Raw genomic sequence first — 16,326 nt, forward strand, 5'->3', positions numbered from 1 at the left:
AGGCAGAGACAGGCGGATCTCAGTGAGTTTGAGGCCAGCCTGGTCTACAGAGTGAGTTCCAGGAGAGCCAGGGCTGTTAACACAGAGAAACCCTGTCTCAAAACAAAAACAAAAACAAACAAAAAAAGATTAGAAGTGGCAGGTCAAAGATCTGGTCCAGCTCTCCCCACATTAGAAGAGCAGCAGGGAGGTGAGTCCAGCAGGGCACAGGTGTGGTCCCTAGGGACACTCTGGGACTCTGCAGTCTCCACCAGCAAGGACCTCACCAAATATGGTCACTTGCCAGAGTCTGGAGGTTGGAAGTCTGGGTCCCCAAAGTGTGCTCTTGAGAAGCCTTCGGGAGGTGGGGCCGGGTGGTATATTGTGAGGGTGCCTTTTTGAATGTGATTGTGGGCCCCAGCCCTTCTCATCTACTACTTACTCTTGGCCATCAGGTGAGCAGCTTGCCCTACTGTGTGCTCCCACCACAATGAACTGACGTGGCCTGGGCTCAAAGCAACGGGGCCAACTCATTGGGAGGCAGGCCCAGCTCTCTGGCAACCGGCCCACCTCGGCCTGCGGAGCCTCCCATGGGCTCCATCCCCTCTATCTCCTGCTGGACTCTGACTGACACGCTGGAGTTCAGACACATGTGCCAGTCCTGCTGAGTGTATGACAAGAACACATATGGCCCTCTGTTCTCAGAGAAAAAAGCTGTAGGTTCCCATTCCTCTCCCTAGAACCCTTTGCAGCCCCTTCTCACCTCTGAAATCATATCACCTCCATGTGTGCCTTGGCTGTTGCCTCTACCCAGTTGTCAGGGAGCTGGAGCTGCCTCTGCCCAAACCCACAGCCTGGCAAGCGAGCCAGTAGGTACATGCGGGGACACCAGTGATCAGAGCTGAGGCTCCCTTGGTGTGGAGGACTGGATAAGGGGCAGCACTGGCAACGGAGCCATCTCTGCTCCATTTGGTACCAACGGTACCAGTGTTTCTCCGGCCTGGGCTTGGCAGGACATCTGCCAGGGCTGTGGGATGGGACCTGCATGGGACTAGCTACAGTGAGGACACAGGTGAAGCGTGATTGCTTCACTACTCTTGACACCTTCCACCCACCAGAGGTGTATGAGGGAGGGCAGGGCTCAGGATGACAGCCCTAGACTCTGTCAAGGACCCAGGGCAAGAAAATCTGAGGCCACACCTGCAAAAGGTGTCATCCTTGTCTGCCTAACCTGAGACTCCAGCGGGTGCTCTGGCCTGGGGCTGGGAGGGGAAGCTCAGGCCTCCTCAGAGGGCCTGGAAATGTGAGCTGGGAGACCCGTGCACAGTGAGCTGGTAGGCCCAGGGCACTTGTAAAAATCCATGCAAGCCTTGGCCAGGGTCCTGGGTGACAATAACAAGGTGTCAGGTGAGGGCAGCACTTAGATACTGTCCCATGAGCCCCCGAGGCTTCATAGCCTGGGCTGGAATGGACATAGGCTGATCCTTTGGACTCCCCAAATCTCACAAGGCTTTCTGGGCCAGTGAGGAGCCCTGACAAAGGAAAGCAACTGAGACTAAGGGATGAGGGCCTCTGGTGAGTTGGACAATCACCCCAAAGTCCAGCAAGCTTAGGTACCCCTAAGCCATCCATCAGGAACCTGGAGTCCTAGGGGGTCAAGGTGGGCCCAGCTGCTAATGGCCATACAGTGCCAGGAGCAGAGGAAGGCTGTCCTTTGTCCCCTCTAATGCCCAGTGTCAACTTCTGACCACACTTTCTTGGTCATTTGTGCCCTGCCTACACAGCCCATCTCTCCAGCTGAATTTTACCCAGCTCGGGTGGACACGGGGCGGGGTGTGTGTGTGTGTGTGATCCACTAGCTCCTGCCTTTGGATGGCAATCTTAGTGGAATGACAGTGTCAACCCGATAGACCTCCACCCTCAGGATGAACTGGGTCTCCCAGCAGTGAAGGCATGTCCCGTGAGTGCTGGGGCATGAATGGCAGGTGACACAGGGTGTCCGCTGCCCAGGAAAGGCTATGCCTCCAGCCTATTGCTGAAGTCTTTTGAGAAACAGTTCTCTGTGAATCCCAGACAGCACCAGGAAGCTGCACTGGAAAGAAAGGGCCAAACCACTCTGGGCCAGAAGCCCTCCAGGGATGTAATGCTTCTTGCCCTGCCCAGTCCTCCTACAGCCTAGAGCCCATGCCCTGTCTTCCCTCCTGGGACCAGATGGAAAGGGGCCCAGAGAGGTGCTGAGGTCACAATGCCTTTATTAGTGTGTCGGGGCGTGGTAGGGATGGGAGGCTCAGTGGTCACACGGCATAAGGCCTGGGGTCCCCACGACTGGTTTCCAAGGCCCAGGCGCAGTGGCCAGTGTTGCTCTCCCCAAGCACGGTTGATGCCCGGGGCAGCCGGGAGGCCAGTCCGGCTGTCCACAGATCCCCATGGCCCTGTTAGCTCCTTTTGTGCAGCCTGGTGGCTTTCTGTTGGTAGATCTCAGCAGTGAAGGGCCTGTGGGCAGGAAAAGGCTCCAGTAGGCTGTTCCAGGACACTACTGCACCCCAGCGCCAGAACCTACCCCACCAGTAAGGATAGGACCCACATTCCCACTGTCTCCCAGAACTTTCCCAGAGGCTTCAAAGAGCAAGAGGGGCCTGGAGGGACCAGGCCTAGGTCTTGCCGGCCTAGGTCTCAGGTACCAAGTGTCCCCTCCCCATCCCCAGCCTCTTGAGCCAGGCCAGCAGCAGGCTGGTGAAGCTCGCCAGGCCCCATGAAGCAGCTCTAAATGAGAGGCTTGGCCTGACTTGGCCGTCACATCCATCTCCCACTCCACACAGCTCTACTCACTCCTCATACAGGAGAGCCACCACGTAGACGAGGGCCACCAGCACCGTTAGCAGCAGGCCTGTGGGACTGGCGTTCCTGCAGACAGACAGACCATCAGTTGGAAGAACAGAGACACTCCTGCCAACACAGTGGGTCGGTCCTGGGCTGATGCTGGGATGCTCGGGATGAGCTGAGCCTGGAGGGGCCCCTTCCTAAGTCTGATTTTCTAGAGAGGCTCAGGGAGACAGGAGGGGAGGGAGGAAGGACACCTTGTCAGGCTGCCCCTGCGTCTTAGCCTGCTGAGATCGAGGCTCAGGGACAGGGAACTGCCCACCAGACAGTGTTCTTAGAAAACACGGCACTTATAAAAAGCCAACCCAGGGCTGCCATGGGCACATGGCCTCATGGGCAAGTTCTGTCATTTGACTCTGGCCCATCGAGAGGTGCAGCCTGTAGTCACCATCGGGGTGGCCCACAGCAAGACCTTCCCCTCAGAGTCAGCAGTCACACGCTGGCCCTCTGCCATGCTCACTCACACTGGTCAGTCTGTCCATAAGTCTGTCTGGGAAGGGCAGGGACACAGGGCCCTGCATTGCACAGCACAGAACTCAGGCCCACCTGCCCCTGCGGTCCATCTACCACCTCCGCCATGCCCCAGCCCCTGAGCTGTCCTTCCTGCACCCCAGCAGTTCCAGCCCGGAGGAGAGAAGTCCTTGGCAGAATGTACCCACCATATCTGTCATGGCTCTCTGCAGGTGACCAGTCTCTGACCTCACTCTGCCAATGAATGCAGACAGCCTGTCCGTGACAGCAGGGAGGAGCCCAAGCATGTCTGCCTCAGGTTTCCAGAAATAGCTGCTGCCGAGCGGCCCCCAGGCTATTTCTATGGTAACCTCTGGCTCTACTGGCTCCTGCAGGGCCTGGGCTACTTCATCTACCTCCGCAGGAAGGGAATAAACCAGAGAGGACAGGAACAGACCTCAGCTTACAGGGAGAATCTGCTCTCCTTGACTGCCCCCCATCTAGACACCCAAGGGCAGAGGGCACACGAATGTGTGTGCCCTACAGGGCCCTCTGCCTTGCTCACTCCCTAATGCCCACTTGGACCTCACACTGACCAGTCTACCCATGTGTCCATCCGGGAGGGGCAGGGACACAGGACTCCTCCACTGGACAGTACAGAACATCTGTAGGGCTCATCTGCTCTTACACTCTGGCCACCACCGCTGCCACTGCCCCAGGCCCTGAACTGAACTCCCTCCACTCTTTCAGGTTTCAACTTGTGTCTCCCCCACAGAGCTTAGCTGGGCTCTAAACTGGGACTTTGTCCTTGCTGTCCCTTTCAACTTGGAACTTGGAACAGTTCTTGATGTGGGTGTCCTGGCCTGACTATGGGCATGATATTTCCCCCTCCCTCCTGGCTAAATAAGCACTTTGTCCCTAGCCAGGGGTCAGCTGTGGTTCTGGCCACATGAGGTTTATGGGTCAGGGAAGACCTTGGAAGACGGGCTGATGAACGTAACCTTGGGCTTGGTGCATTGAGAGTCCGCAACACGAAGCTGGCGGTGAGCACGGCCCCACAGTTCACTACCCCACAAAAAGCAAGTATAGCTGAAGGGACATGCTTTGGAGCCAGGAACTTAAGCACCAAGGCCATCTCTGCCTCAGTTTCCCCACCTGTCATGGGAAAGGATGGACTCATTGCCCTTGATCTTCTGTCATGATTCCTAAATGAAGCAAGTCTTCAATTGCCTACAACAGTCACTAATATGACCCCAGCCAAAGGCTTGTGGGAGACCCTGGAAGAACTTGCCGTCTTGAGCCAAGATACTGGGGTGGGTGACAGTGCTCTGAAGGGCTCTGGGAGGCCAGCTCTCCAGCAGGGGTTAGGGACTGGGAACAAACACCCCCTTCCCCTGCCTCAGCTAGCAGCACCAGGCCCACGGTAAATCAAGTCAAAGACCTGCTAGGAGGTGGGGATCTGGGCATGGCCAGTCCTGTCTGCTGGTTCCCCGACACTCCCATGTCCAGGAAAACCTGGCCACTTACTGCCACTGTGGTCCAGCTTGACTTCCTAACAACCCAGGGTAGACAAGGTAGTCCCACTGACAGATGGCCACACTGAGCAGAGCCCAGGGTACCCACTCCTTGTCGTAGGGGTAGGGAGGTGGAGGACTGGAGAAAGCGGGGGCCTGGGGCCTGGGTCAGTCTTCGGCACCTAGAAATAAATCCCTTGGCCCGTATGCTAGGGATTCGAATGTGGGAGTGAGACATGAGAAGCAGGAGACGGGCCTGCCGGGTCAGTGTCTGCTGCCACTGACCACTAAGATGGTGTAATGGTGGATCTCTACTAAGCCCTCAGATAAAGGCTCTGTCCCCAGTATGCTGGACCTCTTCTTAGCAGCACACATCAATACTCTCTGGAGGCAGCTGTCACATGTCACAGAACCCCAACCTGGCCACTCCGAGCTTGGAGTGACCTTCGCTCTTGGGCACTGGGCACTACTGGTGATATAGAGGGACATGTGAGGAGACAGGCCATTGGTCGCTGACTCCCAGCACAGGGCACTAGAAGCCTAGAGGAGGCAGGAAGGACTTTCTGGAGGGGTCCCCATCAGTTGGGTTTGGAAGAATGGGCTAGGATAGAGGCAGGCAGGTTCAGTCAGAAGGGACAACATGTATGTAGCATGGGAGAGGAACTGTGTGTTCTGGGAGATCAGGAGGTGGCAGGATGATAGGACAGAAGAGGGCTCGGTTTGGGTCTGGACACCAAGGGGTCCTGAGGGTACCAAGTACTCACATAAGTGCCCAGCCCAGGTAGTTGGCTGTGCTCCCCCAGTACATGGGGTTGTCAAGCACGTTGAAGGGAAATGTGGTCACTCTGGCCTCTTTGAGGATCCCAAAGTAGTCACCTGTGGATGAGACGGGGTTGGATGTGAGGGTCACTTAGCTATCTATAGCCTTGGCCACACTAGTACTGAAGGAAATCCCCATTGAGCCTTGGCAGATCTGCAGGAGAGGTGGGGTCCTGTGCCCCAGGAAGCTCCAGTTAGTGGTGGGATCAACACCCACAGCTAAAGATCAGCGCCTTCCCACCAGCTCCACGAGTGCGCTGGGCCCGGAGCCTTCCAGCTCGGTCCTCTTCTGAGCCCCAGCCACTGGTCTCCCCTTCTCCCCACCAGATGCCTGCCTCTGTGTCTGCCTGTCCCTCTCTTGAGAAGCCCTATCCTGTCAGTGCAGAGCTCCGTCCCAGGGCCTTCCTCCCTCCTTCAGAAGCCCTTCCCACTGCTACCTTCAGAGTGTCGGTCCTCCCTTATCTGCCCGGCTCTTCCCTCCTCCTACCCTGGCTGCCCCTCCCCCCTAAGCCTCATTCTTCCTCTTGGGGTGGCCAGATGCTAGGGTGTGTGCTGATGAGCTTTGTTACCTTGACACAACCTAGAGTCCCCTAGGAGGAGGGACCCTTAACTAAGAAATTGTCTCCATGAGATTGGCTTGTGGGCATGGCTGTAGAGGCATTTTCTTGATGAATGCTTTATATGGGAGGGCCAAGGCCCAGCTCAGTGTGGGTGGTGCCATCCCTGGGCAGGTGGTCCTGGTTGTATTTTTTTAAAAAGGTAGCTGAGCAAGCCATGGAGAGCAAGCCAGTAAGCAGCATTCTCCCATAGCCTCTACTTAGTTCCTGCCTCCGAGTTCCTGCCTTAATTTCCAGCCTTGGCTTCCATCAGCGATGGACTGTAACATGTAAGCCAACTACACCCTCCCTTCCTTCCCAGGTTACTTTTGTTCATGGTGCTCATCACAGCAACAAACTGGGGCAGGTTAGCTGAGGCTCCAGCCTGCCCACCACATGCCTCCTGTCACTCTGGAGGTCAGCTCAGGGGAGCTGACATGGGGCGGGGGGAGAGACCACCAGATGGCCAGTCATCCATCCACCTAACCAGGCCACTCTCACAGAACAAAGCATCTGGCCCGGGTCTCTACCTGGTGAGTGTCTCCCCTGGGTCGGGGCAGCCCTTCCCAGCAGCCTCTCCTCTGTCCCCCATTAGAGCAGAAAGACAATGCAGCTCCATCCCAGGCAGAAAGTAGGGCAGCCAGCTCAACAAGGGGAGCCCCTGCAGGAGGGGCCTGGCAGAAATGGGGCTGTCATTGTTGGGGACAAAAGGTACAAGAGTCCAAGAGGATGCCTGGGGACCACTGGGAGGAAGCAGGAAGCGGGGCAGTGGGGCCTGACGGTGGGTGGCACAGAAACCTGCTTCAGGCTGAGTCACAGGAGAGGAGCGGCCATTCTGCTCTACTTCCAAAGCTTGCAGGGCCCTCTGCTTTCTAGGCCATTCTACCAAAGCCATGGCAGATCCAGATCCGCCTGCATCCCTCTGACTCACTCTCCTGCAAAGTTTCCCCATCTGGCCCTGACCATCCTCGGTGGGCGCCCCAGCCTGTCCTCCAACACCCGGGTACCTCCACAAGCTCCGTCCCTGGCTCTCCACCCCTACTGCCTGCATCCCTCCCCACCCCACCCTGCTCACCCTGTCTTCCAGGACTTGACAGTACCTTAGGTGGCCACAGCCCTTTTTCTACCCACAAGTCCTGGGGGACCCTCCTGCTGCTCCCTGCTCCCTATTTCTGTGAGGAGGACCAGTTTCTACACTTGGCTCCCTCCTCTGGTCCTGGCCCCACCATTCCCCATCCCCAACTCTTTGTTGCTGAGATCCTTTCAATGGCTCCTACCTCCTTGGGAAGGTTCAGTCCTCCAGGCAGCCTTCAGGGTCTCTATGTGCTCCCTAACCCTGTCCCGACTGGCACAGCTCTCCAGCATCACTGCCTGCAGCCCCCACTCTGACCTCCCCTCTGCCAGCTCGCACTCTGCCTCTCCTCTCCCCAGGCTGGTCTCACTCTCTCAGGATGATTCCCAGCAGCTCCTGCCTGAGTGACAAGCACGGAGCCACCAGTGACAGCACTAGGGTGTCTAGTTCATGTCACTCCTGAGCACACACTTCACAGCTCCAAGTCTGCTGCAGAGCCCAGGCCCATATCTATGTCCTGGGAGGCTAGGTGATAGTAGGGCTTTGAAGACCACCAGGGCCCTGGTGGAGGTGGGCCCAGAGACTGGTCTGGTTTTTGCATGACCAGAAGCCAGAAGGGGCCAAATTTGATGGCCCTGTGCAGAGCCAGCTCTCCTGTAGCTGTGCTAGCCCCAGGGGCATCCTGGGAGCTGGAACGGGCACCATTGTAGACGGGGCCTCTACCTTCCCTCCATCAATGTTCTGAAGGCCCCCTTACCCTCAGGCTCTTCTGTGGAAGTCTCTCTTGAGCTTGCCCTCTCTTGCTTTCAAGGTGATGGAAGTCACTGTTGTCATGAGTTGAGGTTTCTGGCCAGACCAGACCACTTTGGGTTCCCAGGCCGAAAGTACCAGGGCCCCAGGGAGTGGAGAATGGAGAAGAGACCACATCTCTCTACCCTTCACCCCACCCTAGACCTGTACAAGTTTTACCTGTACCTACCATAGCCAAGATCCCACCACCTGGTAGCCAAGTGTGCTAAGTAAACCCCAGAGTGGTCATGTGGTGGAGGGTGTCAGCCCTGTCTGCCCTCATCCCAGTCCCAATGGTACTCTGCACACCCTGTGCACCCAGGCACCCTACTACCTCACCCTTCCATGCAAACAAGAGCTGAGCCCCAAGGGGAGCTGAGCTCAGGAGAGCACTCTGGGGCCCACAACCAGGGCTAGGGTCTTTCTTGTCTCCCAGGAAACAGTTTGGTACTCTGGAGTCCGAAGAGCTAGCAAAACTGAACCTGTCTTCGTCATGACAGGCTGGGTCCCCCAGTGGCTTCTCAAGGCGCATCAGATATAGAGATGACAATCACTGGACTCTGCTCCTCCGCACCCCAGTGTATCTGCCCAAGGACACCCCATACCGCAGGGCTTACCTAGAAAGGTCCCAGTGAACCCCAGTGCAAAGAAACTGGACAGCACAAATACGATGCCCCCACCCAGGAGTGCAAGGCCCAGGAAGTAGGTGGTGTGGTTATCCAGGCCCTCCATCTTGGGCTGGCTCATCATGGCCTGTGTGAAGCTGTGGAACAGAGGACAAGGAGAGACAGCATGTCATAGCATGTATGGCAGGTACGCTGCCTTTCTCAGAATTGTCAACCCTGGGGTCACACGCTCAACAACCACAGAGGCACTACAGGTAGGACCCAGGCTCCTGCTGTCAACCATCCTGGGGTCACATGTTCAACAACCACAGAGGCTGGGCATTGGTGGTGCACACCTTTAATCCCAGCACTTGGGAGGCAGAGCCAGGTGGATCTTTGTGGGTTCAAGGCCAGCCTGGTCTACAGAGCGAGATCTAGGAGAGGCGCCAAAGCTACACAGAGAAACCCTGTCTCAAAGAAAAAAAAATCAACAACCACAGAGGCACTACAGGTAGGGCCCAGGCTCCTGCATGAACTATTCAGTCTTCAGTGTCATGAGGACCAGACAAGAACAAAGGCCCAGGTTGGCCGGAGTTTTGTTTGTTTTATCTTTTCAATGAGAAGTCATAAATTCTGGCATATATGCAAAATATCCTAAATTTTATAAATAGGTCACTCATAAAAGCCATGGCTTTATGCATTTTAGCAGGGTTTAGTCCGAGGGCCAGCAATTTGCACATTCCAGCCTGTCAACTTGTTCTATGAAGGAGAAGTAAGCTCACAGAATGGGTGCACTTCCAGTACAGGGTACACAGCAAGCCCAGACCTGGGGCCTGAGCTTGGCATGTGCTACGTGTGGTAATGGGCACCATTCTCCTTGCACATCCAGGCCCGAGGCTGGCTGTGCCCATAGTGCTGATTTGCTTGCCATAGCCCCTGACTAGGCCAAGCCACACCTGGGCAACTGGCCTAAGTTTTAAGTCCCATCAAAGGCCCTTTATGTCCTCCCCTCAACTAGGCTTTGTGGCCAAGTGACTGCAGCCCTACTCAAAGGCAGAGTCTGAGCAGAGGGGCTCATGTGAAAAGTGGCAGTGCGGTGGCCTTAGGTTCTCTGTGGCACTTGGCACAGGAGAGGGTGCAGTGTTTAGGGAAGCAGGTCGGTGATGGGTCTGGGCCTCCCCAAGAGGAGTGTGGTACTGACACGAGGAAGGTGCTGAATATGCAAGTGTTCAAAAGAAGGATGTGTGTGAGGCAAGCACTCCTGTACAAACACATTTCCATTCTGTCTACAATCACAGTGCTGAGAGGAGACATGGAGATTTGTTGTTCACACACAAGTACATATACTTATCTCTACAGGTTCCCCCAACCCACTGATCCACCCACCCATCTGTCTGTCCATCCATCTATCTACCCACCCATCCGCTACTATCCCACCCACCCACCTACTCATCCATCCATTCATCCCTTCCTCAATCCATACACATACTCATCAATACATACATACATCCTTCTCCTTCCATTCATTAACCTAGTCACTAGAGACCCAGCTACCTACTTATCCATCCACAATCACCCAGAAGCTTGTTTGTCTTTCAGACTCTTTCAGCAAAACACATCATTCACTCGCTGGAGAAGGTGGTTCCTGTATGCTGTTCCTGGAACACACTAAACCTAGCCTCATTGGAATTCTTCCTAAACCTGGTGTTCAGCACAGGCCAGGAGGCAGATAAGAAAGAAGGGAGGACAGGGGCCCGAAACAAACACCATGACAGAGGCTGGAAGGTGACTTGCCACCAGCAGTGTATGGTGTCAGGGCAAACCCACAGGTGACCTGTGACCAACAATGAGTAATGTCAGGGCAAACTCAGCCGTCAATCAGTTCAGCTGCCCTGGCTCAGGGTTCTCCTGCAGCTCCAGGCTGAACTGCTGAGACGGGTTTGTGATTACAGCTGCCATGGAGCTGGGTAGCATCACTCACACTCTGTTGTGAGAGGTAGCTGCACCGACAACCCACTCTGGACAGCACGGGGACTCCTCCACCCTGCAGATCCTGCGGCTGAGGCCAGGGAGAATTAGACTCCCAGTCTCACACCCTTCCTGCTCTCTCTCGAATGTATGTGCAGTGGGAGAGACACACAGACCAGGCCTTCAGGCTGAGCTATGCCGGCTACCTGCAGATACCTGCTTGGCCACACTGCATAAGGGCCCACAGCACAGAGAAGGTTGACTCTTCAGTAGGCTGAGTGACTCCAACTGCCTAGCAGCCTCTGGACTCCATCTACCTGAACTAAGGACAGAGAGCCTGTGGGGCTTTCTGACCAGCCCTAAGCCATCTGTCTTGAGTTCTCAGGGACATCATCAGTGGCCACATAAGAGCTGCCAACTCCTGGCAGAAAAAGGGAAGGATGCTTTGAACAGACTTGGAACCTAGTATCGGTCTCTCCTTTAAGACACTGCTGCTGAAGGGTTGTATCCACCAAGTAGTTCACAGCTCCAGACTGCAGAGAGCGGAAGGACGGGAGCAATCTGAGGCTAACCCCATGACAAACTCTGGGAAAATGCAAAGCATGTGGGACACTGTGCTAGCTGAGGTGATAATGTGGGTCAGCTGAGATCTGCAGGAAGAATTCACATGGTGGGTGGGGGGTTTACAGAAAGACTATTCCAGAATGAGGAATAATGGCCAGGGCTAGACGCCTTGAGGCTCAGAAAAGGAAAAGTGCAGTACAGAAGTGTTTGGAAGGGGCTACACAATTGCACGTGCACACAACTGGGCGGAGCAGAGGGCCAAAGACTGAGGGTCCCTGTGGAGGGAGAGTCTGCTAGAAACAACTCTCTACCAGTGATTGCTGGCCTTTCTCTGGGAAGGAAGGAGATTGCAGACCTTGTCTGGAGCCCATAGCAGACTCCTCAAAGACTCAGTGCCCCTGTGCCCAAGGATGGTCCACCCTGGCTCTGTTTGCACCACTGGTGGACTTTCCTCCAGTGGTTGGGCTAGGAGATGCAAAATGTGTCATGGGTGCACACCTGATGTGTGTGTGTGTGTGTGTGTGTGTGTGTGTGTGTGTGTGTGTGTGTCTGTGTGGGTTTCATTCTAGCCTAGTGGCCCACACATGGAGGTACACTAGAATTGATGCCCAATTAGGTGGCTGGTTATATGTTTTCATATGTCATGGAAGCACAGTCCATTCCACAGGGAGAATTAACTGGTAGCAAGTGCTCTGTAACCACACTCCAGAGCAGAGTTGGGTAGCAGGAGTAATTTTCCTTCAGAGCTACTCTGTACTGGGTGTCAGTGATGAGATTCATTCCTGGGGTTTGGGTTCTATTTTTATGTAAATTTTTATTTTATTTTATATGTATGGGTGTTTTGCCTGCATGTATATGTCTGTGCACTACTTGTATGTCTGGTCCCTGTGGAAGCCAGAAGTCACATCCCCTCGAACTGGAGTTACAGATGGTTGTGAATCACCATGTGGGTGCTGAGATTTGAACCCTGGTCCTCTAGAAGAACAAATGCTCAGAACCACTGAGCCATCTCTCCAGCCCCTTGAGTTCTGTTTTGTTGTTGTTGTTTTTAATAGGATTAAACCTTCAGCAGCAGCGAGACTGGAGGCTGCCTGCACTCTGCTCCTCACACCAGACCACTTAGGGTGTGTGCAGCCCCAGAGAGGCTGTCACTTCTTCCTGTGTTTCTATGGCTTCACTAGTGGGCTGCATTTGCAAATAGCCATGCATAGGGTGGCCTCAACTCTCCTCCATAGGCTTCTCTTCAGCTGCTCTTCACAGTCCAGTCAAGCCAAGTAAGACCGGGGAATGAGGCATCTGGTGGGCTTATTTTCCTAATACAGAGCACAGTAAATCAAATGCGCATCACATTATCCCCTATAGCAAGGCCCTGAGTTCTTGGCTACCACACCACACTAACCAAAGCACCCTCCCAAGGTTTCCCTGAGCCCAGCAGCATCCAGGGGGCCTCATACACATGGGAGGAGGGCCGCAGTATGGGTAGGAGGCAGCCACCAGCTGGTCCTGCCTCTCCTGTCCTGTGAACAAGCAGGTCCTCAGCCTCACCATGCGAAAGGTGACACATAGCACCATCACTCAGAACTCCAGGCTGTGTTGGGGCCCCAGCTGAGAGGACAGATTCAGCTCTACTTGGGTACCATTCTGGCCGGTCTTCTCCATCCTCCCCTCCTGGGATCCAGGAAACTCAACTCAGATTCCCTTTCTGCTTCTCCAGCCATGCACAGGGACCTCCACTAAGAGAGAGCAGGGCAGAATAGCTCCAGCGGTTCCCTGGTGCCCAGCCTCGTTGGTCATCCACACTACCCAGGGGCCTTTCTTTAGCCTGTGGCCCGGGAGAGGGCTGCAGCTCAGGCTGGCTGCAGTCAGGGGGCTGCTGAGGGAGGGGTTTCAATGGATGCCTCCTAATCCAGCAGGCTCCCTCCTCACTCAAGGCACAGCCAGAACCCAGCCAGAGCCCAGGCAGAACAAACAGTTCTTTGCTAATGCTCCCTTGAGTCTAGACTTTGCCTTCACCTCCAAATAGCAAGTTAGCTTATCCGCCCTGGTTTCTTCTCAGACCACCAGCTAGTGCAGGCCAGTTGATATCATGAGTCCTAGAGACTCGCCAACCACCGTGGAGCCCTGGCATCGCAAGAGGCAGACAGACTTGGCTCAAGTGCACATGTGTTCTCCTCCCATGCTGCCTCAGTGAGGCACACACCATCTGGGGTCATATCACCCAAGGTGACAAGGACAAAATCAGAGAAAGCATCCAGAACCAGGGTTGGCATGTAGCTTGACGGTGCAGCACCTGCCTAGCAGTATGGAGCCTGGGCTCTATCCCTAGCACCACAAAAAGTAACAAGCACCAGGCTGACCCCGGGAGACCAAGGCAGGCCAGCATTGCAGAGACTGGCAGGACGTGGTAGCCACTGCATGGGCATAGAGCTATCAATGGGGAAAGTTTGAGAACCAGGAGGTGGCTGCACAAGGCTGGGAACCACCAAGTGTCACCAAATTGCATACCAGCTTTTAGTTGTGTGTACTTTAACATACACCCAGAACATACACCTACATATGGGTTACAGTCAGATACGAGGATACTGGGGACTAGATTAGAAGGGGTATATGGTGATATATTGTATATCCTAATAAACTTATCTGGGGATCAGAGGACAGAGCCAGCCACTAAGGTTAGACATAGAGGCTAGGCAGAGGTGACACATGCCTTTAATCCCAGTACTGGGAAGCACACTCACCTTTAATCCCAGGAAGTGATATCTGGGCAGAGAAAGGTATATAAGGTGTGAGGAAACAGGAACTCACTCTCTTGAGGCTGAGGATTTCGTAGAGGTAAGGACGTGGCTGGCTTGTTCTGTTTCTCTGATCTTTCAGCTTTCACCCCAATATCTGGCTCCAGTTTTTTTGTTTTTTTTTTATCATAAGACCTTTTAAGATTTGTCTTACAGGGATATAGCCAGAGGGACAGGGTCTTTCCAGCTCTCTGCTGGAGTCCAGTGCTTGAGAAGGTGTTTAGTCCAGACACAGAAGCACCCTCCACCCACTCTTGCAGGAGTCATTGCACAGCTGGGAATTTTTTTTCTGTGTGGCCCAAGCTGGCTTTAAACTCCTGGGTTCAATCACTATTCCTGTCTTGACCTCTCAGGTAACTGGGACCACAGGCATGTACCACCATGCTCAACTTACTGTACCATCCACTGAGTCCTCTCTTCATGGTCCTACCTGGGCCTGAGCTGGGCTGTGATACCATTTCCCTGGCTCCCCCTTCCTGGCCCTGGTGCCCCAATAAAGTCCCCTCCCATGCAGCCATGCATGTCTATGAACCCAGCCTGGCTCCTGTTTTCCCACCAACACCCTCCAGGAAGAGGCTACCAATCCACTTCACAGAGGAGAAAGCCAAAGCTCACAGAGGTAACCTGCTCAGGGTCACCAGCACTAAGGGACAGAGCTGAGGCTGACCGGGGACCTTCCCCAGGCTGGCTTTGATTCACAGTAGAATCCAGAGAAGGCTGTTGAGCCAGGGATGCTTGGAACACCATCCTGTCACAGCCGAAGCAAGATGTTACCCCTCTATTATGACAGTCACAGTCAACAAGACAGGGAGCTCAGCGCTGGGAGGAGTGTAGAAAACCTGGAGCCCTCCTGAGCTGCTGGTGGGATGCAAGGTAGAACAAGCACTGTAGAAAACAGGGTGGCAGGTCCCTGAAACCTTAACAGAGTGACCCTGGGATGCAAAACGTCACTCCTCAGAACACACCCGAAGGAAATGAGAAACTCAGATACTTGCACACCATGCCCACAGCTGTACTTCTCAAGGGAGCTAAAAGTGTCACAGGTGGATGGATGAGCAGAACTGCATTAACCCCCACAGCAGAACGTCACTGAGTCTTCTGGAGGAGAAAGTTCTGACATGTGCTCCAGCATGAGGTCGTTATGCTGAGTGCAGTACACCGGTTACACACCCTGATTCCTCCTACACGGAGTTCTTGGAGAAGTGACATGAGAGACAGAAGCAGAGAGGGAAACCAGGGCCAGCACGTGGGAGGGGGCTAGTGCTTAAATGCTGTAGAGTTTCAGCTTTGTAAAATAAAGAGGTTCTGGAGATGACTGGTGGTGGTGACAGTTATAAAACATAACCGAGCCTGGCAGTGGTGGCGCCCGCCTTTAATCCCAGCCTTTAATCCCGGGAGGCAGAGGCCAGCCTGGTCTGCCAGAGCGAGTTCCAGGACAGACTCCAAAGCTACACACAGAAACCCTGTCTCGAAAAAAAAAAAAAAAAAAAAAAAATCAATCAAACAAACAAACAAAAAACCAAACTGTTTAATGTTACTGAACTAAACCCTTGAAAATGGGTAGGGGTACAGTGCTTCCCTGAACTGTCCTTATCTGGTGGGTCACATTAAAACCTTGATCACTGTTCGGCTAGGACAGTAAGATCAGACACATTCCAAGGCTGCTCCCATGACCCAGCCACAGGAAGGAGACCCCAGAAGCCTCGGGGTCTGCCCACACGGCATTTCTGACAGGCATCCCACTTCCCAAGGGCCAAAGCTCTCCAACTTCCCAGCTGGTGCTGGGTGGGGTGTTCCTCAGGCTCTGCAGCTGCAGAGGAGGCAGCAGAAAGGGCCTTGTTGAGCCACAGGTGAATGGGGGCCTGCTGGGAAGGAATGCTGCTGGCCTCCAGCTCTGCATCTCTGAGCCCCAGTCACTTCTCCCCTAGGGGTCCTGCATTCTGGGAAGGAACGCAGAACCCATCGGAAGCCCTGGCACCCTAAGAGTCCTCAGAGAGAGCCAAGGAAGCTAGACGTGTTGCTCATGCCTATAATCCCAGAACTTGAGAGAGGATTGCTACAAACTCAGGGCCAGCATGGTCTATAAGTAAGCTCCAGATAGCCTGGGCTACAGAGTAAGTCCCTGTCCCCAAACAACAAACAAAACAAACCAGAGTGAAGTTTGGGAAGCCAAGCAGAGCCCACAGCAACCAGACGACCTAACTATAGCTAGGAGATTTTAGGGAGCAATCCGGGTATCAGCCAGGCTTGTCACAGCTGTGTCGTAGAATGGGTTGATCTTGCTCTGTCAGGAGACCC

General features: G+C 54.4%; 1 protein-coding gene across 4 annotated transcripts in view; it reads right to left on the bottom strand.

The window, feature by feature from the left end:
- Window positions 1-2,214: 2,214 nt before the first annotated feature.
- Pemt (phosphatidylethanolamine N-methyltransferase) overlaps window positions 2,215-16,326 on the bottom strand; it is an 87,500-nt gene continuing 73,388 nt past the window's right edge. For 3 of the 4 annotated variants that reach the window (XM_059270797.1, XM_059270799.1, XM_059270798.1), the window contains 4 exons: window positions 8,717-8,862; window positions 5,588-5,699; window positions 2,809-2,883; window positions 2,215-2,472 (listed from right to left, as the gene is read on the bottom strand). In XM_059270797.1, the coding sequence (XP_059126780.1) occupies window positions 2,415-2,472; window positions 2,809-2,883; window positions 5,588-5,699; window positions 8,717-8,862 (391 nt within the window). In that variant the 3' untranslated portion in view covers window positions 2,215-2,414. Of the gene's footprint in view, window positions 2,473-2,808; window positions 2,884-5,587; window positions 5,700-8,067; window positions 8,157-8,716; window positions 8,863-16,326 lie in introns of those variants that run through there. The other variant, XR_009380630.1, reaches the window with a different exon arrangement.

The sequence above is a fragment of the Peromyscus eremicus genome, chromosome 8a (genome assembly GCF_949786415.1).
Source record: "Peromyscus eremicus chromosome 8a, PerEre_H2_v1, whole genome shotgun sequence".
NCBI classification, from domain to species: domain Eukaryota; kingdom Metazoa; phylum Chordata; class Mammalia; order Rodentia; family Cricetidae; genus Peromyscus; species Peromyscus eremicus.